The 26,112-nt window shown below is 49.9% G+C and overlaps 1 protein-coding gene across 9 annotated transcripts in view; it reads left to right on the forward strand.

Moving 5' to 3' along the window:
- LAMB3 (laminin subunit beta 3) overlaps positions 1–26,112 on the forward strand; it is a 127,524-nt gene that overhangs the window by 94,867 nt on the left and 6,545 nt on the right. For all 9 annotated transcript variants that reach the window (XM_063708860.1, XM_055378751.2, XM_063708861.1 and 6 more), the window contains 15 exons: positions 8,781–8,895; positions 9,448–9,521; positions 12,782–12,973; positions 14,291–14,354; positions 14,648–14,841; positions 16,689–16,809; positions 17,561–17,749; positions 19,292–19,447; positions 19,903–20,099; positions 20,503–20,614; positions 21,457–21,835; positions 23,530–23,687; positions 23,802–24,022; positions 24,348–24,545; positions 24,847–24,991. In XM_063708860.1, coding sequence (XP_063564930.1) covers positions 8,781–8,895; positions 9,448–9,521; positions 12,782–12,973; positions 14,291–14,354; positions 14,648–14,841; positions 16,689–16,809; positions 17,561–17,749; positions 19,292–19,447; positions 19,903–20,099; positions 20,503–20,614; positions 21,457–21,835; positions 23,530–23,687; positions 23,802–24,022; positions 24,348–24,545; positions 24,847–24,991 — 2,515 coding nt within the window. The remainder of the gene's footprint in view (positions 1–8,780; positions 8,896–9,447; positions 9,522–12,781; positions 12,974–14,290; positions 14,355–14,647; positions 14,842–16,688; positions 16,810–17,560; positions 17,750–19,291; positions 19,448–19,902; positions 20,100–20,502; positions 20,615–21,456; positions 21,836–23,529; positions 23,688–23,801; positions 24,023–24,347; positions 24,546–24,846; positions 24,992–26,112) is intronic.

Here is a 26,112-nt window from a genome sequence, read left to right on the forward strand (position 1 = left end):
TGGACATTTCTGCCTTGCTCACTCCACTCCCCAACCCCAGTTCCAGCCGACTAACAGAGGGCGCCTCAGCAGAATGGAGTTACAGGAGCAGTAGAGACTCCTTTTAGTTCCAAAATTGTCTCTCCTAGTTCCCTGCCTCCAAGCGTGGCTTCCTTTTTGTGGACCAGTCTTAGCCTGTTTGCATGTTACCTCCTCCACCCAATTCTGTCTCAGTTGCTGAATCCCACTGGTCTCAAGGGCTTGCTTCTGTAAATTCCGGGTCCATGTTGCAACCCTTGCAATGGACATAGGTCTTGGCCAGCTTTGCCTTATGGCATCTTCTCTGCCTCCCCAACTTTGCCCTTCTGGGCTCATCTGCTTTGATGACCCATTAACTGTCTGTGGTTGGGACAAGGCTGTTCTTTGCCAAAATGGCCTGAAGCTGTAGTCCCATCACCCTGGCCTCTTGCTTTCTTTCTTCCAGCTTCTAGATGGATTCTAGGAAAACTCACTGCACTATTAGTCCCTCAATCTCAAGGCATGGATGAAAATGTCTGTGATTCTGTGATGCTTCCCTGCCCTCATTTACTTCTGTGCTATCCGTGGGCCTCATTTGAAAAATGGGCTTCAGTGGTTGTCATGAGCACTCTATAAAAGAATGTGTAAAGTGACCACCAGCATAGTGCCTGGCAGATGCAAACTGTTCTATCCAACACTTCTCTCCTGCCTGCCTCCTGGTGGCTGCATCCACATGCAGAGGCTGCCCCATCTGCAAATCACACTCCTGAGCATTTCTTCCCTGATCAGGACATGCGTTCGCGTACCTCACTAAAATCCACCCATCCCTGGGCTGCCCTCCTCTGTGCCTCCCAAGGTGATCGGTGCCAATCTGACTTAGAGTGAGCTGTTGAAGAATCCACAGGCGGTCATGGTTAGTGAAGTCACCCCAGACTGGGGGTGAAGACTCCCTCATTCTGGTTCTGGTTTTGACACTAATAACAGGGATGTGGCCTTGTGAAAGTCAGGGCTCTTCACCAAACCACCATTTTTCCATGTGTGAAGTGAAGGAGCTGGGTTAGTCAACCTTTGCCGTTTATTCAGCGCTGGCCACTCAGCTTGCTTCTCAGAGACAGATGGGCTGTGTGTGACCCTGAGAGTCCACTGTCCTCTCTCAGGGCGTGTGAAGGCAGGGGCTGCACCATGCCCTTCGGTCATCTCTGGGATGACACACATTCCTCAAGAACCAGCGGATTTGCCGGAAAGCTTTCCATCCCTGATTTCTGCTCCCGACAATGTCTCCTCCAGTGTTGTGTCTGCTCCCCTAAATGCTTTATTTATCCCCCATTCCCTCCCTTTCTGGGGAAAAACTTAATTGCCCAGCTGCCTTAATAACAGTCTTACACAGCGCATTCCTCAGGTTAATTATCTAAGCCAAACAGCTGTCATTTTTATCTCTTGGAAACAAGCTGAGGAACAGTAGCCAGTTGGAAGTCTCTCCTCTCTAATACGCGCAGGCGCACATGCATGTAAATGCACCCTTATCCCCCTGCCCGCTGCTGACACACACACTCCAACGACCACTGCCTTTCTTTGTTTGACAGTTGTCTGTTTTCTTGATTTTCAGGAAGGCTAATGTGTAGGCAGAGGATGTGTTCATATATGTACTATGATCCCTGTACTCAACCCGCAAGGGATTTTGAGCCCGCCTCTGACCAAAATATCTGCTTTTTTTTTTTTTTTTCTGGGACACAGAGTCTTGCTCTGGACCCAGGCTGGAGTACAGTGTCATGATCTCGGCTCACAGCAACCTCTGCTTCCCAGGTTCAAGTAATTCTCCTGCCTCAGCTTCCTGAGTAGCTGGGATTACAGGCATGTGCCACCATGCCCAGTTAATTTTTGTATTTTTAGTAGAGACAGGGTTTCACCATGTTGGCCAGGCTGGTCTTGAACTCCTGACCTCAAGCGATCTGCCCGCCTTGGCCTCCCAAAGTGCTGGATTACAGGTGTGAGCCACTCCCCCCGGCCCAAAATATCTGCTTTTTTGTTTCCCAGAAGCTCTAAGCAGGTCTAAAGCTTCCAGAGCTCTACCTTGGGAGTTTACTGTTTTGGATGAAGCATTACTGAGTTCCTTGTTTAAAACACAGATAGCCTTGAGAAAAGCACCATATCAATCTATGACCTGCCATTCATCCCTCAGCAAGAGTATGTTTATCAGAAACTTAGATGTGACTTTTGCAAAGGGACCCACGAGACCCAGAATGAGTCTTGTTTTGAGGGGATAGAAGAAAATGGAAAGGGACATTGTAGGGAAAAATTGCTATCAGAGAGAAGCAAAACTTGGGTTGGTGGAATGTGAGATTCTTGGGTCCTAATTGTTACGGGCTAAGGGTTAGGGCTTGTGGGGTTAAAAGCAGAGAGGAGAAATGTGAAATGGGAAGGCCCGAAGACAAACCTGGATGGCCTCACAACTTTGCTAGTCTGGCTTCTCACTCCATTGCTTCTGGGGTCCAGGCCCACGGAAGCCTCTGGGAACTGTCTTGCAGACCTACCTTGCTTCTTTTCCTGGCCATCTACCCCCTGCCTGGGTGCCATATGAAGGGCTGTAGCCATTGCCACTGGCAGGACCTGTAGAGGTCCCCGGCACACTAGCCAACTTTCTGCACTCAGGTCCAGGGGACATCCCTCTTTCTGGAGATGTCTGTGCTGAAGTTGAGGTTGCCTTTCCAGTGGGGTGGAATGAAGCAGAAGAAGGGAGTTTCCTGAAAACCAACTCTGAAATTTTCAGTGATTGCCAAGTGACTGCTATGCTCCTTGAATCAGAACAGCACCAGTATGCTGGGGAGGAAAGAAAAAAAAGAAAAGAACAGCACAGGTAGTTTTGGAGTCAGACGGGTGGGACAAGAATCTGTGCTTCGTCCCTTGCTAACTTTATGGGCTTGGACACATTTCTTAACTTATCACTTTCCTAATCTGCAAAATGGGGATACCTACCATTTGTAAATGTAGTATAGCTACCTCAGAGATTTTAGAAGGATGGAATAAGATAATATATGTACACTGCTCAGGACTGAGGCTGGTGCAGTGTAATTTTTGAGTGTGTAGCATATATCATCTCTATAATCAGCTTCAGAGAGTGATTTCTGAATTTAGTTAGGATGGAAATAACAGCTGTACTGAGTTAAGGCTTTGCTCAAAATTTCACTTCGTGACAAGGAAAAAGACAAAGTTGAAAGTATCTCACATACGGCTGTCCTCCCACCCAGCGCCTGCAGTAGGTGCTGCCTTTTGATCTTCATTGCCAATATGCATTGACATAGAAATGCTGAGGCTTTTGAACTGCGGTGGGTTCTAATGGAGGCCTGACTGACCATAGGCCTTGAGGATCCCCTTCTCCCTGTCCATATTGCTGGAAAAAGTGTTTCTCCAGGATAGCATCTGGTGAATGTCTTGTTTTTTTCTTGCTTTCTTTGTCTACTTGCTGAGAGTGCCTTTAACTTCTGGGCTGACGTGCTAGAGCAGGGAAGAATTCTAAGAGCATGTTAGAACAAGATGGAACTTTATTATCTCATTCAACCCTTGCATTTCACCAGTAGGAATGTGGAAGTGGAGGAAATGTATTTTCTTGAAGGCAGCTAGATTTTTTTTTTTTTTTTTTGCTTTTGGCCCTGGCTGGTGGCCATGACCCGATCGTAGCTTCTTAGATGAACTCAGACAGCCCTCTGGCTTCCTCATGGGAGGGAGCTGGGCCATGCATAATCAGAGCCTGTTTTCCTATTCTCCCCCAGAATTAGCTCTGTGTTTTACAAAGGCTCAGAGTTTTTAGTTGTGTGTGCCCTCCTTTTCCACCCATCTCCACCATGATTCAGGCCCCTGCTGGCTCTTGCCCTCTTGCTCCTTTGCCCTCCCCTGGCTCTCTGGGAGGGTTCATCTTCCAGCCAGACTGCTGAGCTTCTAGAAAGCTCTAGGATAAGGGAGAAGGCCTAGCCTTTCCAGCTGGAGAGCAAGTAGGAGCCAAACTGGCTGGAGGCCTGACAGGCTGAATTGATAATAGTACTGTGTCTCTGAGGTAATGCAGCCAGGAGAATGCCAGCCAAATGACCCCAGAGAGGGAGGCAGCTGCAGCAGAGAGCTGCCATCACTGGGAGAGATGGGGGCACATCACATATGAGAGAGGAAGAGCCTGCCTCACACTGAGAATCACACATGCACACGACGCTTACAAATGTGTGCACCCTACATATAAGCATACAAGAATAAAGCAGAAAGGGAAACTGAGACCCAGAGGGGAAGGATAAATTAGCAGCTTGTCTTCATGTGGGCTTCTGCCATAAACTGCTCTATTTCAGGCTTCTGTCCTGCTAGCTCGTTGACAGGCAGAGCTACTTAAAATACCTGTCTCGCCTGTTGGCTTAGCCTGTCTCCGAGGATTGAGGTAAATTCCTCCTTTGGCTATGTTACTGTGATAAGCAGCATGAAGTTTGTAAGCCTATGATGCCATCTGATCCTGCCATCAGTGCCTGCACACGTGGACAGAAGGAGAAGAAGGCATGGGTGCCCCAGATTATCCCCATGAAGACTGAGGGAGGAGCAGGGCAATAAACCCTGGCCATTTTTAGTTGGTTTTGTTTTATAATACTATTTGCTCTCCTGAATATAAAAGTTAATATGTATCCAAGGTATAAAAATTTAAACAAGCTGGGTGCAAGTGGCTCACACCTGTAATCTCAGCACTTTGGGAGGCTGGGGTGGGTGGATCATTTGAGGTCAGGAGTTCGAGACCAGCCTGGCCAACATGGTGAAATCCCGTCTCTACTAAAAATACAAAAATTAGCTGGGCATAGTGGCATGTGCCTGTAATCCTAGCTACTCGGGAGGCTGAGGCGGGAGAATCGCTTGAGCCTGGGAGGCAGAGGGTTGCAGTGAGCAGAGATCGCGGCACTGCACTCCAGAGTCTGGGTGAGAGAGTGAGACCCTGTCTCAAAAAACAAACAAACAAACAAAAAAGCTTAAACATAATAAAAAATAACAGAGAAGGAAAAAAAGTTATCTATGATTCCACTACCCAGAGATATCAGGTTGAACTGTATGCAGTTGCCATTTTTGTAGGTCAAAATGGGTGAATATCAGCAATTTCATGTTTTCACTTAATATATTGGTGTATTTCCTTCCAAATACTTTACATTCCTTTAAATGGAAATATATACATATATATATTCACACACACACATATATTTGAGATTATAATGTATATGCAAGTGTATGCCCAGCTTTTTTTCATAAAACATAATATAATCATTTCTCCATGCAATTAAAATTTTTTCTCTAAACAGTGTTTTTAATAGTTACATAATATCCTGTCATTTGGGAGTATCAGGGGCATTTCCGCAGTCTCCAGCTCCTTGTCCCATGGCCCAGGGAAAGAAAGAGGCTTGTTTCTGGCACTCTCTTGACCAGGGAAGGGCTGGACCAGCTCCCAGCAGAGCTGGGGAGAAAGCTCTGGTGACAGGCGGCCGGAAGGCAGCTGGCCCTTGTCTCTCCTCAGGACATGTGCTGAGTGCAGACAGAGGACGGGAGTGGAAAAGTTTGTCCCTGAGAGGCTGGGAAGAGTATAAAGAAGGGCATGCTCACTGCCAGGGACCAAAATAGGGGTCTGGAGGGGAGTCAGGCTCTAGCAAGGGCCTTCTCTTGCCCAGAAAGGATTATTTTAAGTGCTCAGGTATTTCAGCCAGCGACAGGTCTCCAGTTTCTGTGGTAACTGAGCTGAGTCAGCTGGAGAAGCCCCGTTTCTTCCCAAAGTGCTCTCTCTGTCTTAGCCTTCCCTGTGATAAGCTTCAAGGTCAGACCAAGCCCTTCTTGGGGCTCGCTGCGTGAGACAGAGACTGCTACCCTTTAGCATAGTTCCCTACATCTTTGCCACTCAGCTAGTTTCAAGTGGAAGTGAGAGGATGAAAGAAGGGAGAAAGAGAGAGAGGAGAGGGACCCTTTCTGATGCTGACGTTGGGGATCAGTCAATAGCAAAGTCATGTTGCCTCTTTGTGCCTCAGCATTCCCCTCTGTAAATGGGGCTAATACTACTTATCATGTAGGGTTATTGTGAGATTTAAGTAGGTTATTGCATTGAAACTACCAGGGACTCCTCTGCACATGGTTGTACTCCATCACTTACTACTGATGCTTTATTACCTACTCACTCTTCCACCCCTCCTTTCAAACTCCCTGAGTGCAGGAAGGGAGTGCCTAGTAATAATGCTAATGCAAATAGTTTGCCTTTACTGAAAATTTGCTATTCATTTATTCAAGAAGTATTTAGTGAGGGCGTATTATGTGCTAGGGCGTATTATTCTTTTTAAAAAAAATTTTTTTTTTTTTTGAGACGTAGTCTCGCTCTGTTGCCCAGGCTGGAGTGCAGTGGCACGGTCTCAGCTCACTGCAAGCTCCACCTCCAGGGGTCATGCCATTCTCCTGCCTCAGCCTCCAGAGTAGCTGGGACTACAGGGGCCCGCCACCATGCCCGGCTAATTTTTTTTGTATTTTTAGTAGAGAGGGGGTTTCACTGTATTAGCCAGGATGGTCTCGATCTCCTGACCTTGTGATCCGCCCGCCTTGGCCTCCCAAAGCGCTGGGATTATAGCGTGAGCCCCCGCGCCCGGCCTGTGCTAGGTATTTTTCTAAGCACTGGGAATACAGCAGTGAAGGAATGCAAATTCCTGCCCTCATGGAGTATGCATTCTAGAAGAGGGAGGCAGACAATATACAAATAAATAAATAGACAGTAAATATGCAATGTGTCAAGTGGAGATATGTACTATGAAAAAATATAACAGGGCAAGGGAATGCACAGTGAGTGGTGGGAGGTGGGGCAATGGGTGCTAATTTATTTTATTTTATTACTTTTCTTTTTTGAGACAGAGTCTCGCTCTGTCGCCTAGGCTGGAGTGCAGTGGCACGATCTCGGCTCACTGCAACCTCTGCCTCCCAGGTTCAAGCGATTCTCTTGCCTCAGCCTCCCGAGTAGCTGGGACTACAGGCACCTGCCAACATGCCCAGCTAATTTTTGTATTTTTAGTAGAGACAGGGTTTCACCATATTGGCCAGGCTGGTCTTGAACTCCTGACCTCATGATCTGCCTGCCTTGGCCTCCTAAAGTGCTGGGATTACAGGCGTGAGCCACCACACCCCACCAATGGGTACTACTTTATAAAGGGCTTATGTGCCAGCTGTTATTTGAGCCTTAAACACGCAAAGAATGAATGTTTAATAAAGCATTTTTGGACATGCCAAGGGCACCTCCAAGCACTAGGAAGGGTGATAGTTCTCTTCATTTGCAGACTGGGTGAGACCTGGAAAGTGGAGTGGGAAGCAGAGGCCCAGGGAACCAAGACACCTGGCTCCCCTCTTTGCTCTCTCCTGTTGCAGGCTGTGCCAGCTTTGGAGAGGGAAGATGGGTGTTGGGCAGGGAGGTTCTATCACTCAAGGCATAGGCCCCACATATCCACTCAGACTGTTTGGGTCGGTTCTTTGTTCTGGCGAGTGGAGGCTTAGAGGAAAGCAGCAGTACAGGGTGTGTGGAGGGACAGTTTTCCCTACCCAGAAGGACCTGCAGGTCCAGGAGTTTCTTGTCCAAGCCTTGCATCTATTTGTGGGTAAATCTGGAGCCCTCTGGACAGTATGGTTTAAGCTGCGCACAGGGTTTGGGATCATGGCTACTCAGAGAAAGCAGATTTTATGTGTGTTATATGGGGGAGCTGGGAAAAGGTCATGTTATCTGTGTGTGTGTGTGCGTGTGCGCATGTGCACGTGTGTGCGTGTGTGTGTGTGTATGTGTATATGTATGCACATAGGCACAAGCTAAAAGAACAAGGGATACATCGCCTCTCTGGCCATGCTCTTTTTCTTGGTGATCCTTGCTCTGCCATGAAACCTATGGGGTTCAGTTCTGGCTCCTGTCTCATTCCAAGAGATAAGCATAGCCCAGGTTATTGGGGACCTCCCCAGTGAGGCCGGTTGCTCTCCTGTAGGTAGGGAATACCGAACCTGAGAAAGATCCTCAAGCCCCAGATGTCACTGCTGGAAGGCCTTAGAGATCATTTGAATGTCACTAGAATTTTGGGTCCCTGAGGGCAGGACCTTCGTTTTGTTCCCTATTATAATTCCAGAGCCCAGAGTAGAGTCTGGCACATAGTATATGCTAAATAAGCATTTGCTGCATAAATGAAAAGCTCTAGCTCAATCCCCACTTAATTTATGGAGGAGAAAGTTAAGCCTAGGAAGTAGAGGTGACAGAGCTAGGACTGTAACTCCACATTTCCTTGTCCTCTTTTGGAGTCCTCTCTCTCTGATCCTTAAAACCCCAGAATTTCCCAGGCTGCCAGGATTAAATGAGGTAAGCTATAAAACTTTCCAGCCTGTGCCCAGTATGTAGTAGATGCTCAAATAATATGAATTTCTTCCCCCGCCCCCCCCCCTTTTTTTTTTCCCTTGGCACTTTTCTCAAGTTTCTCTGCAAGGCAATATCATATACTCAAGTATTTTTTCCCACCTCGTACCTCTTCTCCATTCACACATCTATTCACCATTCACTTGCTGTGTGTTAGGAGCGGCACAAAGGAATTAAAAGATGACCAATTAAAAGATGACCAATAGCTGTGTTTTAAGAGATTAATCCTTCAAAGTGTATTAATAAAATTAGTGATTCCTAAGGGCAGGATTTCCACAGAGGAGATATGCTGGGATCTCAGGACGCAAGGGGGAATTCTATCAGGACCCCATCTCTGAGTGTCTGCTATCTCCCTCTCCCACAGTGGCAGATGAAATGCTGCAAGTGTGACTCCAGGCAGCCTCACAACTACTACAGTCACCGAGTAGAGAATGTGGCTTCATCCTCCGGCCCCATGCGCTGGTGGCAGTCACAGAATGGTGAGCATTTGCCATCTACGGGAACTCAAACTGTACAGCCTCCACAGGATAAGATGGATGGAAGTTGCCCTATAACCCTTTGGGTTTCCCAGGCATTTCTTATGGTGGTGTGACATGGGTGATTGATAAGAAGAATCTTTCTGCCTCATATTTGGGGTCTGTTGGATGTTATGGTAGAAGAATTTATTGGAGGTGAAAGAAAGGGTGTGAGGAGAGAGGAATGTCTTTATTTCCCTCCACTCAGTCTCAGTGGGTGGGCTTGCAGAATTAAGCTTTGGGAACAAGTCTGTGTGGAACAGACAAGTTGAAGCCCTCCAAAGTATTGAAGACATCAGGTGATGGTGGGAAGGAAACTTAGCCAAAAACAGATAGGATCTTGAATAGATAATATAAGCAGAAACATACCACTCCCCACTCCTCTCCAAGAGGGAGTTTGGAAAATCAAGGTTAGAGAGTTTCTGACTTCCTAGAGCTAGTGTAATCCAGGTCTTCCTTCAGGGCTGGGGAAGTGGACAGTCTCTGGCTGACAGTTTCTATTTTTTGTCCTTCCAGATGTGAACCCTGTCTCTCTGCAGCTGGACCTGGACAGGAGATTCCAGCTTCAAGAAGTCATGATGGAGTTCCAGGTGTGCCTCCTGGGGGTGGCAGTGGATAGGAGAGGGGCTCCTGGGCCATGTGGGCGTGGAGCCATGGAGGAGCACAGTGTCCTTGTCTCTCTGGGCTGGGGCAACACTCACCATGAGCCTATATCATGGTGACAGCAGAGGACTCGCTCCTGGGCTAAAAGTGGCACCTCCTGGCTCCCTGTCTTGGCCGTGCAGTGGTTGCATATCCTCTTCCTCTCTCATTCTCCACCCTCAACCCATCTAATTAATTCAGCTCTGCCAAGTACCAATTCTACTGGGCCCGGTTGCTTGTTGTACAGTTGTGTATTCTTGGTATACTCTGTTTTAATAACTTTGCATATTAGATTGACTTTAACAAGCAGCCAAGAACTTGCCTATCCAACTAACTGATGGATATTCCTTTGGTGCAGCTCTCTTGGTGGGCAATCTACTCATACAGTGCCATTACTTCTCAAAGCACTTTCAGATTCTGCCTTTAGAACAGCCTTCTAGATACTTCTTTTGGAGGAAACATTTTCATTTAATTGCCATAGGTCAATTTTTTCTTTTCGGAGATGATTTGGTTTTATTCTTTCTACAGAAATAGTCAGATATTCAATGCTCAAATTTGGTTAATAAGATTAAATGATTAGGAAGGGAGATATAATTTTCAGGAGTTAAAATGAGCTTGGAATAAAAAGTAATAGGACCTAATTTCTTACATGACTGAAGAAGTTGGCTCTAAGAGCCTTGCCCCATCTAAAGGTCAAAAATATTTTGAGAAATGCCAGCATTGTTTGAATAAATGCCTGGTCTCTAAAGGTGGCAACTTTGAAGGGCAGCATATTCATTTGATGGACAGTGTTAAATAGTCTCCTCACTTTATCATCACTCACCTGTTCATTTATTTGTCAATTATTTGTGAGCGCTTATTGAACACTGATTACACATTAGGCTTGGTGTCAGATGTTAGGGATATAAAGATGAATAAAACCAAATCACAGTCTTCAAGCTGCTTTCACCATACGTGGGGAAGTCAGTAGTGAGAGAGTGCAATGTGTGCTCTGATATTGGTAAGAAGAGGTGCTGGGAGCCCAGAACGGGGCTCTTGCATGGTCTGTCTTGGGACGGCTTGTCAGGGAGTGCACCCAGGGGAAGATGAACTTTCATCTTAGACCAGTAATGGCCAGGGGAAGGGCAATGTTTATTCCAAGAAAACAGAACCATAAGCACAAAGGCCGGGAGGCAGGTGGCAAGAAGATGAGGTATATGACTGGGGTTGGGGGCAAGGGAATGCACACAGGGCCTGGAGGGTAAAATGTGCTTGGTGGCAAGAGGCAGGGATGTGGAGGGCTGAAGACTACTGCGAGATGAGTTTCCAGGTATACACAGGGGGAGGGGAGCAGACCGAAGATTCACCATTCGTTCAACAAATAAGTGCTAAACACCGATGTGCTAGGTGTTGGGGGTCCACCTGTGAACCACAGACAATAGGGGCTACAGCCTGGTTTACTGAGTCTCAACCAGGGGCACTGTTTTGCCCTCTCCTCTCCCCCAGGGGATATCTGACAATTTCTGGAGACATTTTTGGTTGTCATAACTACGGGTATGTAATAATAACTGGTGGGTAGAAGTCAGGGATGCTGTTCACCAGGCTACAGTGCACAGGACAGCTTCTAGGACTAAGATTTCTCCAACTCGATACTTTAACAGTGAGAACGGTTGAGAAATCCTGGTCTCACAGGAAAAGAATAAAAAGCAAGAAACCAACAAGTAAATAATTGGAAATCGTGGTGACGTTTCTGAAGGAAACAAGATGCTGAAATAGACAATAATGGGGCAGGGTGGGGTGGGCCAGACATGAGCAGGAGAATGCAGTTCAGTCAGGTATCAAAAGATCTGTACCAGGAAATGACATTTAAGCTGAGAACAAAAGATGAGAGGGAACCCATCAGCGGGAGGAGCATTCCAAGAAAGACTGGACAAAGGCTCTGAGGAGGGACTGAGCTTGGTTTAGGGCTTGAAGAGAAGAGGTGGCCTGAGAGGAGGCAGGGCCCAGGGAGCCTGGGGCCTCTTCACTCATGGTCAGAAGTTCAGATTTCGTTCCAGAATAGTATTGGAGGATTTTTAGCAGAGGACTGACAAGGCCCATTTTATGTTTTAAAATCATTAAGAAGATGACCAGCCTGGCCAACATGGCAAAACCCTGTCTCTGCTAAAAATATGATTAGCTGGGCACAGTGACTCACACCTGTAATCTCAGCACTTTGGGAGGCCGAGGCGGGTGGATCACTTGAGGTCAGGAGTTCAAGACCAGCCTGGCCAACATGGTGAAACCCAATTTCTACTAAAAATACAAAAATTAGCAGGGCATGGTGGTGTGCGCCTGTAATTCCAGCTACTCAGGAGGCTGAGACATGAGAATCGCTGGAACCTAGGAGGCGGAGGTTGCAGTGAGCCAAGATCGTACCACTGCACTCCGGCCTGAGTGACGGAGTGAGGCTCTGTTTCAAAACAAACAAACAAACAAACAAAAAACAGAAGATATGACTGAGTAAGAGTAAACGTGGGGAAAGGGGAAATCAGATGAAGCTTACTAGGGAGATCAGGCAGGAGGGGACCCTGAAGCTGGAGAGACAGGCCCGGGCCTGGTTCAGTATCTGCTTTGGAGGCTGAGTTTATAGACCTGCAGTTCCAGGAAGTTGTTCAAGCTGGGAGCTGTCAGCATAAAGACCACATTTAAAGCCACCCAAAATGGATGAAATCATTTTGTAGGAAGGAGCAGGGACTCAATATGTCATGCTAAGGTGCTCAGTTTATATCATGAGATCAATGCAGACTGATTAAAGCTCTCACAGATCAGATAATCACCCAGGAAGAGCTCTCTGGTGAGTGGGGAATGTGGTTTGGAGGGCCAGGACAGAGGAGGCTGGACATGAGTTCCAGGAGAGAGACACACACACAGAGAGAGAGAGAGAGAGAGAGAGAGAGAGAGAGAGAGAATAAAAAATGGTCAACTGTGCGAAGTGTAGGAGCAGAGAAATGTCTAGCCTGGAAGCCTGGTGAGCTGAGCTAGGGATCACTCCTGAAAGGCAGATCCTGGGAGAAACTTCTGTGGCCTGTGGTATGCCAGGAGGTTTGGACCCGGATGCTCCGAGCCCACTTGCTCCCACTGGGCCCCCTTTCTCCCGAGTTCACTGGAGGAGCCTGTCTCTCTGCTTGTGTCTCCACGGGACACAGCCCCAGTGCCTCCCCTCTGCACACTGCCCCTGTCTCCACAGGGGCCCATGCCCGCCGGCATGCTGATTGAGCGCTCCTCAGACTTCGGCAAGACCTGGCGAGTGTACCAGTACCTGGCTGCCGACTGCACCTCCACCTTCCCTCGGGTCCGCCAGGGTCGGCCTCAGAGCTGGCAGGATGTTCGGTGCCAGTCCCTGCCTCAGAGGTCTAATGCACGCCTAAATGGGGGGAAGGTAGGTAGAGGGAATCCTGAAAAGTAGGCCTGGGGAGAAATCCCTGATGTCCCACTGTTCACACAGCCACATGGACTCCTGAGAAGGGACGGAAACACCCTCGCCAGCTCCCCTTGCTGACTTTCCTGAATTCCCCCCAGTAATGACCCCTGTGGCCACCCTCAAAACATTTGCTGCTTATCCTCTTTGCTGAGGAAGGATATTTCAGCAACACCTTGGGGCCACCGCATTACTCACCCCTGCCGTCTTCCACAGCCCCCTCCCCCGTGACTCATTGGTTCATCCCTCTAGTGGGAAGATGAAATCGACCCTACTTTGATGTGAGGACTTTGGGATGCTAGTTAGATGCAAGTGAGCAAATTACACAAATTTCATTTCACCTTGGTAGGGTTTAACACAAAAATAAACATTTTCAGTTTAATCTATCCATCTAACTCAGTCTTAGCCCTTGGAGGGAATTCTGGTAAACCCAGAGCCCGAATTCTCCTGAGCTTAAACCCTGAGCTAGAAATAAGAACCTGCCTGAAGAAAAACTCAGAATGTTTCTCCCTAAGTCCTCCCAACGTGGGTCAAATTCTTTCATAACTGCGTTTCTCCATCCCCTGGCAGAGGAGGCTGTAGTTTCTCTTCTCCTTTCCCTGGCTGAGACACAGGTGAGCCCTCAGAGCTGCTCTCATGTGGACCGATGCTCAGAGTGGGGCCCTCTATGTAGGCCATGCAACTCTTCCTTTGGGTTTAGCAGTTCCTCCTTGGTTGTACCCTTACCCAAATCTATGTTAACTACATTCTTCACACACCAGATAAGAACTTTTTCCTAACTTGTGGAGGGCTGAAGTGAAAACTCTTCCTGGGATATGTAGATGATGAGTGGGTTTTTAAAAATTTTTTAAAATAAATCAAAGCATAGTTGAAATTGGGATTGTCCAGAGTGCTGTGGTCACCCACATTCACGCATCCTTGGGTTTTAGATTTCTCACTCATCCTGAGTCATCAGAAAATTATTATCTCCTAAACCCTCATATGTAGATGATATATCTTACCATACTTTTTGACCCAGGGAACTCAGGAAATTCTTAGGATACTTATATTTTCAACTGGCAGGGGGTGGCGAGGGGTACACACACACACACATTTAGGGCCCAGTGATCATCTTTCTCCCCCACAGCAGATGACAAGCCTCATAGCCGTGGTCTATCTCAGGTTCCAGGTAACAAGGACTTCAAGTGTGAGGCATATAATGGAAAGGAAGGTTTCTTCTGAACTCGGGGCACACTATTTGTCTCTTCTTCAGCGCTTCTCTTTCCCTTCCCTCTGTAGGTCCAACTTAACCTTATGGATTTAGCATCTGGGATTCCAGCAACTCAAAGTCAAAAAATTCAAGGTCAGTGTGGTTACTTCTCTTGTCCATGGAACTATCGGTGGGAAAGGAAACAGAGTTGGAGCCCAGGTCATGGAAATTTCCTGGTCTTTCATGTTTTTGTCAACGTGGTTGGGGATTTAATACTTGCCCTGCTTGCCCCATAGGGATATTGTCTATGGGATGCTATGGGATGGTTGAGGTCTGGAGAGGATGGCCCACGGTATCACATATGAAGGAGACTCTATGTGCCTCTAACTTCCTTTCTTTATTTTCCATTCTCCAACTCCTCCCTCCTTGCTGTTTTGCCCTCTCAGAGCTGGGGGAGATCACAAACTTGAGAGTCAATTTCACCAGGCTGGCCCCTGTGCCCCAAAGGGGCTACCACCCTCCCAGCGCCTACTATGCTGTGTCCCAGCTCCGTCTGCAGGGGAGCTGCTTCTGTCACGGCCATGCTGATCACTGCGCACCCAAGCCTGGGGCCTCTGCAGGCCCCTCCACCGCTGTGCAGGTAACAGCCTAGGGTGGGAAGGGGAGAGGAAGGGGGCAGGACCAGGGCAGACTACAGACATTCTTGGGGCTCCTGTAAAGCAGGAAGGGCACTAAATCTAAGACTTGGGTATTTAATACTTCAGCAGCAACAACAAAAAATCTAAGTGGTTTTCGTTCCAAAAATCAGAATCATTTAGTACTTCTTTAGATCTGCTTCCTAATTTGAGATGATTTTCATTTCATTTACATAAGTGTGGAAATTGGGAGGGAGTTTAAGCCAATGATTCTCAACCCTCGTTATGCATTATAATTTCACTGAGAGCTAAAAATGTTGCCCAGCCCTCCACCCTAAGATATTCTAATTTTATGATTGGCTTTTAAAGCTCCCAGGTGACTCGAATGTACTGCCAGGTCTGAGAGCCACTGGTTTAGGGATTTTAAAGTCTCAGCTAGTGGTGAGATATGGGGCACGGTGAGAGACCAATGTTTAGTACTGATGCTAAGTCTATCCTAGACCAGGCGGATTGGCTTCAGCAGGGATGGGGGTTGAGACGTTCCAGTTTAACAAGCCCTCCCCACCCAGGGGATTTTGCTGTGAAACCAAGCTTGAGAACCACAGGTAGAGAAGAGAGAACCTTGAGCAAAGAAGCAGATGGACCCAACATGGGAGCATGACAGCTGTCCTAGTGATAGGGGGACAGGAGGAAATCATGTAAGATGGCCTGGGTGGGAAATAGAGGTGGCACGAGCCTCAGCTGGCATTCTTCTTTCCACTTCTGGGCCAATTTCTGCCCCAGGCTGCAGAGGTGTGCAGAGGGAGGCCAGCTCAGGGAGTGTGTCATCTGTCAGGGCCCATGAGACATACTCCTAGAACCCAAGGCTGAGTGACACAGAGGGAATACAACATGCTATGACATGATGAGGTGGGAGGGAGCCACCCAGCCCTGGTGGTCCTCAAATCTGGCCATGCAGTGGAATCACCACTTTTAAAAGGTGCCACTGCCTGGGCCTCATCCCTGAGATTCAGAGTGAATTGGGTCTGGACCTTGGCATTTTAAAAAATGCTCCCCAGGTGACACTGAGGTACAGCCAGTGTTGAGATCTATGGAATTAGAGGCACCAGGGAGGCCTTATGAGAGAGGTGCCATTCTAGCTGGAGCCTAGCTGCCAGGATTTTGTGAATGAATACAGAGAGAAGAGAATTCTAGGCAGAAGAAAAACCATTGCTAAAGGCCAAAAGTTGGAGAAAGTAGGGCTTGCAGAGGGAGCAGCTAGAAGTTCAGCTTGCTATGCTGTCAGCAGGACATGGGAGCTGAGAATGCAGCTAACATGATACAGGTCCTTGAATGCCAAGCTGAAGGTGTTGGGCTTAATTTGGAAGGCAATTAGCACACAATAGCTATTCTATTTTTATACCTTAATGAGTCTAGTGACAGTTCATCACAACAGTTCCGTTAGCCAAACAACTGTATTCATAGATTGTTGGAATAGAAATCTCCAGAGGGCCCCACCAGCTTCTGGATCCCACAGTTTGCCAAGGGTGTCTGAGCACCTGCCAAGCGCTGCCTCTGACTGGGTGTCATGGGGGTGTCCAAGTGCAAGCAGCGAGCTTGCAAAAACCTCACTAGGGGAGCAGTGCGGGCACACGCACATGCACACACACACATGCTCATATGTGCAGAACAATAGCAGACAGTTTCACAGGAGCTGGGTGAAGTCTGCGGCATTCAGAGGAAGCTTCCTGGAAGGGTTGGGATCTAAGCCAGATCCTGAGTGGTGCGCAGAGGGTCAGAGGGGAGTGGGTAGGTCCATCCCTGGTGCCCTTCTTTGTTGATTACTCCTGATGGCTGATGGTCCCCCTCCCAGGTCCACGATGTCTGTGTCTGCCAGCACAACACTGCCGGCCCAAATTGTGAACGCTGTGCACCCTTCTACAACAACCGGCCCTGGAGACCTGCGGAGGGCCAGGACGCCCATGAATGCCAAAGTAGGAGCTTTGGATCACCCCTCCCCTGTAGGGTCTGGGTCGAGTGCTGGCCCCTCTAGGCCTCAATGATCTCACCTGGGATGCAGGGGGATCCAGTCTTTCTTATGTAAATCTAAACTGAATTGCACCATTACAATTCTAGCTCTCCTGGCTCTGTGAGGATGGAGAGAGTATTTGGGTGACATCCTCCCACTGTCCCCTGCTTCCTCCTCAGCCAGGCCTGGAGGGACCATGACTTGGCCGATGCTTCTGATTCCATGTGACTTTCATGGTATCCCCAGAGCCTGCTTCTTCTGGCCTCTCCAGTTGCTTTACCCTGTTTAGGACATATCTGGTTTTTCTATTGTCATTTTTCCTACTTCAAATGGCTCCCTAGAATCAGGCCCTTTGTTTACATAAATGAGGAAAACAGAGATTCTCATCCTGGAGACAGGCAGTGACCCAGGAGGAGACCAGTGTTGGCAGTGGGAGGGTTGGGGATAGAGCACTCAAAGGGCTCTTTCTTTGGCCCAACATGGCCACTGTTCTTGGGTTTATTCCAACAGTAAGAATCAGGAAGGCTGAGTTCTTATTCTCCTCTGCTTTCTTATTGGTCATGTAACCTTAAATAAGTTCTACCAACCTCCCTTGCCCTCAGTTTCCCCACTTCCCTGTCTTGATCATCTTGCAGAGTTGTTACAGATGCCAGAGCATGCTCTGTAGATAGCAAAGGTATGGGTCAGATGTCAGCCCTGGGACTCTCTTTTTCCAGGGTGCGACTGCAATGGGCACTCAGAGACATGTCACTTTGACCCCGCTGTGTTTGCCGCCAGCCAGGGGGCATATGGAGGTGTGTGTGACAATTGCCGGGACCACACCGAAGGCAAGAACTGTGAGCGGTGTCAGCTGCACTATTTCCGGAACCGGCGCCCGGGAGCTTCCATTCAGGAGACCTGCATCCGTGAGTAGAGGCTCTGGAGTCCCAGAGTGTCATTTGTCTGTTACTCCCCATCTCCTCTGGGTACAACACAGTACATGTTCCTGGGCACACCAAGGCCCTCAGGGAGCATGAAAACTTGGCTGTGAGTCAGGATTTGTGGGAGATTATTTTAATTTAGCTGAGTATTACTGAGCAAGTCACTTAACCTCTCTGGACCATCAATCAGACAATCAGTCAAGAGATAGGCTTTATTTGGGGCATAGGGAAGAAAAAAGTAAACATAAGATACAGTTTCTGCCATCAGGGAACACACACACTGTTTGGCAATATAAACTATATACACCTGCAGAAGAGGGATGAAAGCACCTTTTCCATATGTATATGATTGCCTTTACCATGTTGTAATGAGGTTTGTGATTTAATTTTCTATTTCTCCCAACATCGAGAACTCCTCCATGGCGAGGATTATTTCTCACATCCTCTAGCCCTAGCACACTGACTGGAAAATCACATGCTCAGGGAGCGTTTGTGAATGTAATGGGAGGCAACAGGCAGAGGCAGCTTAACATGCCCACAAGAGCCAGCGACTTCATATAGGAGAGGGCTGCCTGGACTGAAGCAATCAGATTCGGGCAGGTTTAGTCAGAAAAGACTTTCTGGATGAAGGGGTCTTACATTTTGAAAGGTCTGAAAGAAGTCAGGGAGGCGGGGTTGGGGAAAGATGAGTCACTTTCTGTTGATGTTTGTTTCCGGGAAGAGTGAGAGAGAACTGAGTTTGATCCCTGTTTCTTGCATGAACTTGTAATGAGAACTTGAATAAGTTATTTGACATATCTGAGCCTCGGTTTCCTCCTCTGTACAATGAGAATAATAATCTCCAGGATTATCATGAAGATTACATGAGGCAACATGTGAGAGTTCCCAGTTCAATGGTTGGCACACAGTAGTTGCTCAGTAAGTAATGACAACAAAACCCCTTCTATAGTACTTAGCATGTGCCAAATATGCTCCCCCTGCTTTATGTTTACTCATTTCTCTCTCTCTCTCTCTTTTTTAATGGAGATGGTTTCGCTCTTGTTGCCCAGGCTGGAGTGCAATGGCACCATCTCAGCTTACTGCAACCTCCGCCTCCCAGGTTCAAGTGATTCTTCTGCCTCAGCCTCCTGGTAGCTGGGATTACAGGCATGCGCCACCGTGCCTGGATAATTTTGTATTTTTAGTAGAGACAGGGTTTCACCATGTTGGTCAGGTTGGTCTCGAACTCCTGAGCTCAGGTGATCCACCTGCCTCGGCCTCCCAAAATGCTGGGATTACAGGCATGAGCCACCGCGCCCAGCCATTTACTAATTTATTTCTCATAAGAAGCCTATGAAGGCTGTATCATTATTTTTATTTTATAGACAAGGAAATTGAGGCACAGAGGGATTAAGTAACTTGACTAAGGCTGTGAAATTGAAATCCAGTGGTGGAACAAGGATTTGAACCAGGCAGCCTGGCTCCTGGAATCTGCTCTGAACTCTACTTTTCTTTGTTCCTACTGCGGTGGCTGCTGTTGTCTCTCAGCCTGCGAGTGTGATCCGGATGGGGCAGTGCCAGGGGCTCCCTGTGACCCAGTGACCGGGCAGTGTGTGTGCAAGGAGCATGTGCAGGGAGAGCGCTGTGACCTATGCAAGCCGGGCTTCACTGGACTCACCTACGCCAACCCGCAGGGCTGCCACCGTGAGTAGGGGGCTTGGCCCAGCATGACGTGGGGTGGGCTGCATGGGGCCACCAGACCCACGGCTTTCCCTGCTCACTGTGCTCTCTTCAGAGGAAATCCCACTGCAGGGTAGACAGAGGGGGTATGCCCAGGCCTTTGCCAGGAGTCCGGATTTCTTGCCCTCTTACCCAGCGCCAGATGCTGTGCCACTGGCTTCCAGCAGGTGGCAGCACACGTCCGAGTTGGAAGGTGGGACTGAGTCAGCCAGATGGAGGGTGGGCAGGCAGGCGGCTGAGCTGCCAGGTGGCTGGAACTGGTGGGACAGCGCAGGGGTCCTGTGAGTCAGCCATGTCATCTGCAGGGAAGGGCCCTGACCAGTTCTTTTCCCAGGCAGGGCCCCTCCCTGGATGTGTGTCCTCTGGGGGTGAGTTTTTCATGGAGCGTCTGCCTGAGCTCAGCAGCTCTCCTCCTGCAGGCTGTGACTGCAACATCCTGGGCTCCCGGAGGGACATGCCGTGTGACGAGGAGAGTGGGCGCTGCCTTTGTCTGCCCAACGTGGTGGGTCCCAAATGTGACCAGTGTGCTCCCTACCACTGGAAGCTGGCCAGTGGCCAGGGCTGTGAACCGTGTGCCTGCGACCCGCACAACTCCCTCAGCCCACAGTGCAACCAGGTACGAAGTGAGGGTGGTCCGGGGGCCCCTCAGTGGGAGAGGGGTCCTGAGCACCAGCCTCTCTGCTGCCCCTCCATGCTGCCCTTCTAGGCCTCTCCCCTGTCAGACTGGGCGTCTTCTGTCCCCGTTCTCATTTGGGGAAGTCACCAGATGTCCCTCCCTCTGTGGCTCTTGGCCGTCAGTAATACCATATGCACCACACCTTCTGAAGGGCCTACGCTGGGCCTTGACTTCAAGGCTCATCTCTGAGTGGGAGCCCTTGTTTTGTGGGCACAGCAGCTCTGGAGGTGGCCATGAGCCCTGGATTCTACCTGTGGACCAGGAATCTAGGACACAGTCCCTGACACCAGGGTAAGGCAGAGGCTGTGAGGCAGGGTCCACTGACGGTGCTCTCCCCATGCAGTTCACAGGGCAGTGCCCCTGTCGGGAAGGCTTTGGTGGCCTGATGTGCAGCGCTGCAGCCATCCGCCAGTGTCCAGACCGGACCTACGGAGACGCGGCCACAGGATGCCGAGGTGCATGCTCAAAGCCTGGGGGACGCTGAGGCTCTGGGGGCTGAGCACACAGGTGGGCACATGGTGGGGGTGTGTAGGTCTGCAGCAGGGCAGGATGTCCTGTACTGATGCATGTGGTGTGGGCCTGGGCAGCCCTGTGAGTGCACACACTCTGGCCTGTTGGCGTGGCCTCCAAGCCCCTGAGGCAGGCCTATGCCCTGCTGTTCCTGCATCCCCGTGACATGCTGGTTGCTTTGCTCCCCACTTCCCTGAGAGAGAGAGAGCATTTCCCAGAAGCCATCTCCAGGGCAGCAGCAAGGAGGGGAGGCTGTTTCTTCCCTCTTCATAGATGGAGGAAGTGAGTCCTGAAGGGGAAAGGGTGTCATTTCCCATGGAGTCAGTTTGATGTCACCATAGGAGCACAGGCCTTGGAGTGTGCAGACCAGATTGTGGTCCCAGCTCTGCCCCCTGCCTCACTGAGTGACTTTGAGGGAGCTGCTTCCACTCTTTAGACTTGGTTTCCTTCTTAGAGGAAGAGGCATGCTGTACTTAACCTCTCTGTCCCTCAGTTGCCTCATCTAGAAAAAGTGGGAAAACAAGAGTGCTAATTCCCAGAGTGGTGTGAAGATCAAATGAGTTAATGTGTGTGTGTGACTTTAAGTGGTGCCTGGCACATGGTAGGTGCTAAGTAAGCGTTTGCTTTCACTGCAGCTGTTACCATGGCTTTTATTCTGGCTGCGACTTCTGTTATTCTAAGTCATGTAGAAAGAGCCTCAGGTCAGACCTCCTCTTCAGGGCTCTCCCTGACAGCTGCTTCTGTCTCCCTGACCCCTGTCTCTGACTGTCATTTTTCTTGGCCCTAGCCTGTGACTGTGATTTCCGGGGAACAGAGGGCCCGGGCTGCGACAAGGCATCGGGCCGCTGCCTCTGCCGCCCTGGCTTGACCGGGCCCCGCTGTGACCAGTGCCAGCGAGGCTACTGCAACCGCTACCCGGTGTGCGTGGCCTGCCACCCTTGCTTCCAGACCTATGATGCGGACCTCTGGGAGCAGGCCCTGCGCCTTGGTAGACTCCGCAATGCCACCGCCAGCCTGTGGTCAGGGCCTGGGCTGGAGGACCGTGGCCTGGCCTCCCAGATCCTAGATGCAAAGAGTAAGATTGAGCAGATCAGAGCAGTTCTCAGCAGCCCTGCAGTCACAGAGCAGGAGGTGGCTCAGGTGGCCAGTGCCATCCTCTCCCTCAGGTAATTCCCTTTCCCTGCCAAGCATTTGCAAGAATTATGCTCCAGGGGTTCCAGTACCGGGCACGCTGGTCCTTCCTTACATTTGTACAGTGCATTACAGTTTAAAGGCATTTTCACAGTGCTCTCTCTTTCAACCATTACAACAGTCCTGTGAGGCTGGTGTGGTTTTGCAGATGAGAAAACAGGCACAGACAGGTGATGTGACAGAGCCACATGACCACCGAAGGGCAGAGCTGGGCCTCAGAACACAGTCCAGGAGCCCAAGCCCAGTGTTCTTTTAAGTGCCCAGTGCTGCCTGTGGGAGAGAGTCAGCTCTGGATTAGTCACCCTGGCGGAGGGCATCCGAGAGGCAGGGGCTCTAAAAATAACTCACGTGTGGCTTTGGAATGGAAGTTGGTCCCGCCCACACCCCCATCCCACCAGCAGAGGTGACTTCTTAATGAGGTTCAGTTCTGGAAGCTTCTATAATTAGTTTGCATTCCCTGAGCACTGGCTTTCTGACTGTGCACAGAGCCATCCAGGTGTGTGAGTGGCGGGGAGGGAAAAGGCAGCCTGAGAAGAATGAAAATGGAGGCTCCGTGACTCACGCTGTGCTAGAGCTTCTGGCTGGAGGCTCCGGGAGAGGAACTCAAGCGAATATTGAAAACCAACCTTCCTTCCTTCCTTCCTTCCTTCCTTCCTTCCTTCCTTCCTTCCTTCCTTCCTTCCTTCGTTCCTTCTTTTCCTTCTTTTTTCCTTCCTTCCTTCCCTTTTTTCTTCCTTCCTTCCTTCCTTCCTTCCTTCCTTCCTTCCTTCCTTCCTTCCTCTCTCTCTTTCTCTCTTTCTTTCTCCTTACATAATTTTAGAGCATCTATTATGAACCAAGCATTGTACAAGACATCGGGGTCATTGAAATTAGTATGACATAATCTTTGCGCTCAAGAAGCTCGCACTGGGGAGAATGATGTGTAAATGGTAAACTATAATGTGACACATGTTATAATGTGTCATGGCAGGCTTCACAGAGGTGCCTTCTGACCCAAGTCTCAGATTTGGGCAGTCAGTCCCCCAGGTTCAGTAGGTTGGAAACACAGGCATGGAGGGGCATTCCATGGAAGGGCGTTCTGTGCCTGATCAAAGCCTGGAGGTGGAGAATGTGAGGCTTGGAGGAGGGAGCTGGTGGTTGGGTTGGTGGAGCTGCAAAGGGCACAGGGAGAGAGGACTCTCCAAGAGCTCAGTGGCCAAGGGCCTGGGAGGTAGACTCTGAGCCTCCTTCGGGGGGATGACCAGCTGGCAGCAGTGATAGGGTCTGGAGCTGAGTGGGAGGTGTGGACTGTGGAAGAGATTTTGGAGCTGCAGCTGTACAGATGGTAGCTGAAGCCAGCCCGTAGAGAGCGAAGGAGGAGGGCATCAGGGCATTGCTCCTCATGGAAGCCAGGATCTGGAAGAGGGGGAAGACAATTGGGAATGTTGGGTCATGGAAGTCAAGGGAGGAGAGTTTTGTGGCTCCATCTGCACCTGGACAGAGAAAGGTTGTGCTGGTCGCCAAGCCCCTGTCCAGCGGAACCCCCTTAGCCTGTGGATTCTCTGTTCTGTTGCCTTTGCCCAAGGTCTCTGTTTGTTCTGACTCAGTAGCAGTTGCTCTGAGGGGATAGCTGCTTTGGGGAGGCAAAACTCCCTCCTATATTTTAGTGTAAGCTCCTCTCCCTTCTCAGGCGAACTCTCCAGGGCCTGCAGCTGGATCTGCCCCTGGAGGAGGAGACGTCCCTTCCGAGAGACCTGGAGAGTCTGGACAGAAGCTTCAATGGTCTCCTTACTATGTATCAGAGGAAGAGGGAGCAGTTTGAAAAAATAAGCAGTGCTGATCCTTCAGGTGAGGAGAGGGGCACCCGGATAAACCCGGGCATGGGCACTGCCGTGGTGGGCATGCCACCCCCTCTCCCTCCTGCTCCTCCTCCATCTCCATTCCCCATGCTTCTCGCCACAGGAGCCTTCCGGATGCTGAGCACTGCCTACGAGCAGTCAGCCCAGGCTGCTCAGCGGGTCTCCCACAGCTCGCGCCTTTTGGACCAGCTCAGAGACAGCCGGAGAGAGGCAGAGAGGCTGGTGCGGCAGGCGGGAGGAGGAGGAGGCACCGGCAGCCCCAAGCTTGTGGCCCTGAGGCTGGAGATGTCTTCGTTGCCTGACCTGACACCCACCTTCAACAAGGTGACTTGGGGCATGCAGTCCCACTTCCTGGAGCCCACACCCCAGCTTGTCACACACCAACTGCTGCCACCTGTTTCCTATTAGGGCAGACCTGCCCCTGTGAGAACCCCACTCCCCCAGCCATCCCGACCCTTGTACTGCTCACTGTGAGCTCAGTGGTTGCCAAGGAAACCAGTTTCTGGTCCTTGGCTCTCATGGAGATGTCTGGCTGTTTCTGGTGCTTGGTTGTCATGGAGATGTCTGGCTGTTGGTTTCCCAGGTGTGGGGTGGGATTGGTTATTGAGGGGCTTTGGGTAGCCTCTTTAACACTGCCATCTCTCCACAGCTCTGTGGCAACTCCAGGCAGATGGCTTGCACCCCAATATCATGCCCTGGTGAGCTATGTCCCCAAGACAATGGCACAGCCTGTGGCTCCCACTGCAGGGGTGTCCTTCCCAGGGCCGGTGGGGCCTTCTTGATGGCGGGGCAGGTGACTGAGCAGCTGCGGGGCTTCAATGCCCAGCTCCAGCAGACCAGGCAGATGGTAAGTGCAGCCGAGGCGGGGTGGGCACAGGTAGGAGGAGGCAGACAGGATAGATCCCCCGGGCAAGTCAGAGTTCCCATTTTACACTAAAGTCCAGAGATTTTAGGTGACCTGCTTAAGGTGCCACAGCAAGTGCAAGATAGTTTTTTTTCTCTTTTACTGAACATCCACATATAAGCTGGGTTGGTTACAAATGCTTCCTAGGTAGGTCTTGGCATAGAGGATGATCCACAGAATCGTGGGGCTGCTGAGAGGTTCCCTTGGGGCCTTACCCCTTCTGACCTAGAGTGTGTGTCAACAGATTAGGGCAGCCGAGGAATCTGCCTCACAGATTCAATCCAGTGCCCAGCGCTTGGAGACCCAGGTGAGCGCCAGCCGCTCCCAGATGGAGGAAGATGTCAGACGCACACGGCTCCTAATCCAGCAGGTCCGGGACTTCCTAACAGGTGAGCCCAGTCTCCACCCCACCTTGGCTGCTGTTCCAGTCCTGCCTGTCCTGCATTCCCATGTTCAGTGCATCAGCCAGCCCTCCCTCCCTCGTCCCAGGCCTGCAACATCCAGGCCTCCACCTCTCCTTGGCACCACGGCCATGACCTTCTCGTTCTCCCGTCTGCCCTCTCCACCCACTCCACTCCCTTGTGACCCATTCTCATTCTCAACACAACAGCTGAAATATCTCTTTTAAAATGCATAAGTCAGATCACATCTCACTCCTGCTTAAAATCCTTCAGTGGCTTCACCTTGTTCTTGGAATGAGCTCTCAACTCCTATCGTGGCTACAGAGCCTGGCCTCTGTCCATCTCTTGGGAGTGACCTTGGGCTCTTCTCTGCTTTGTTCACTGGCTGTCCTTGAACATGTCAGGCTCTTGCCTGCTTCAGGGATGTTTATTTGCTCTTTGTCTGCCTGAAGTCCTCTTTCCAGGGCTGCTGCTTCTTGTCCTCTGGGTCATCTCCCCAGAGAGGTGTTTCCTGACCATCCGATCTGGTTGTCCCCCTTAATCTTACCTTCCTTGCACTACTCACCCTCATTCAGTTGTCAACAAGTGGATTGTCACTCCACTAGAATGGGGACTCCAGGAGGGCAAGGATGGTTGTCTGTCTTGTTGACCACTGTGTCACCAGCACCTAACATAAGGCCAGACACAGAAAGACATCTGACATTGGTGGCATGAATAAATGAAGCAGACACCCTTCCTCACTGCCCTGGGGAGTGAGGAAGGGCTGTACAATGGAAAGATCCCTAAATAGGACCCGGGAGACTCGTGTGACATTGGGCAGGCTGCTCTTCTCTTTGCCTCATCTTTTGCTTCTATAAATGGGGACGGTAGTATTTCACAAGTTTATTCTGAGGATCAAATAACTGATGTAAAATGTGTTTTGAAAAAGGAAAAGTGCCTCAGGAACGAGAGTTGATATTGTTAGATTTCTGGTTCCTGCCAGGTTATTTGCTTGGCTGGGAGCCCAGTTAATACGAGCCCAGGGCTTGGTGTAATGACAGTGGCTCCTCTTGCTACTATTACAGTGTTTTTGCCCCAGATAGGCCGCAGTCCCCTCCTGAGTGCAGGTG

Source organism: Gorilla gorilla, chromosome 1 (assembly GCF_029281585.2).
Source record: "Gorilla gorilla gorilla isolate KB3781 chromosome 1, NHGRI_mGorGor1-v2.1_pri, whole genome shotgun sequence".
Classification (NCBI taxonomy): domain Eukaryota; kingdom Metazoa; phylum Chordata; class Mammalia; order Primates; family Hominidae; genus Gorilla; species Gorilla gorilla.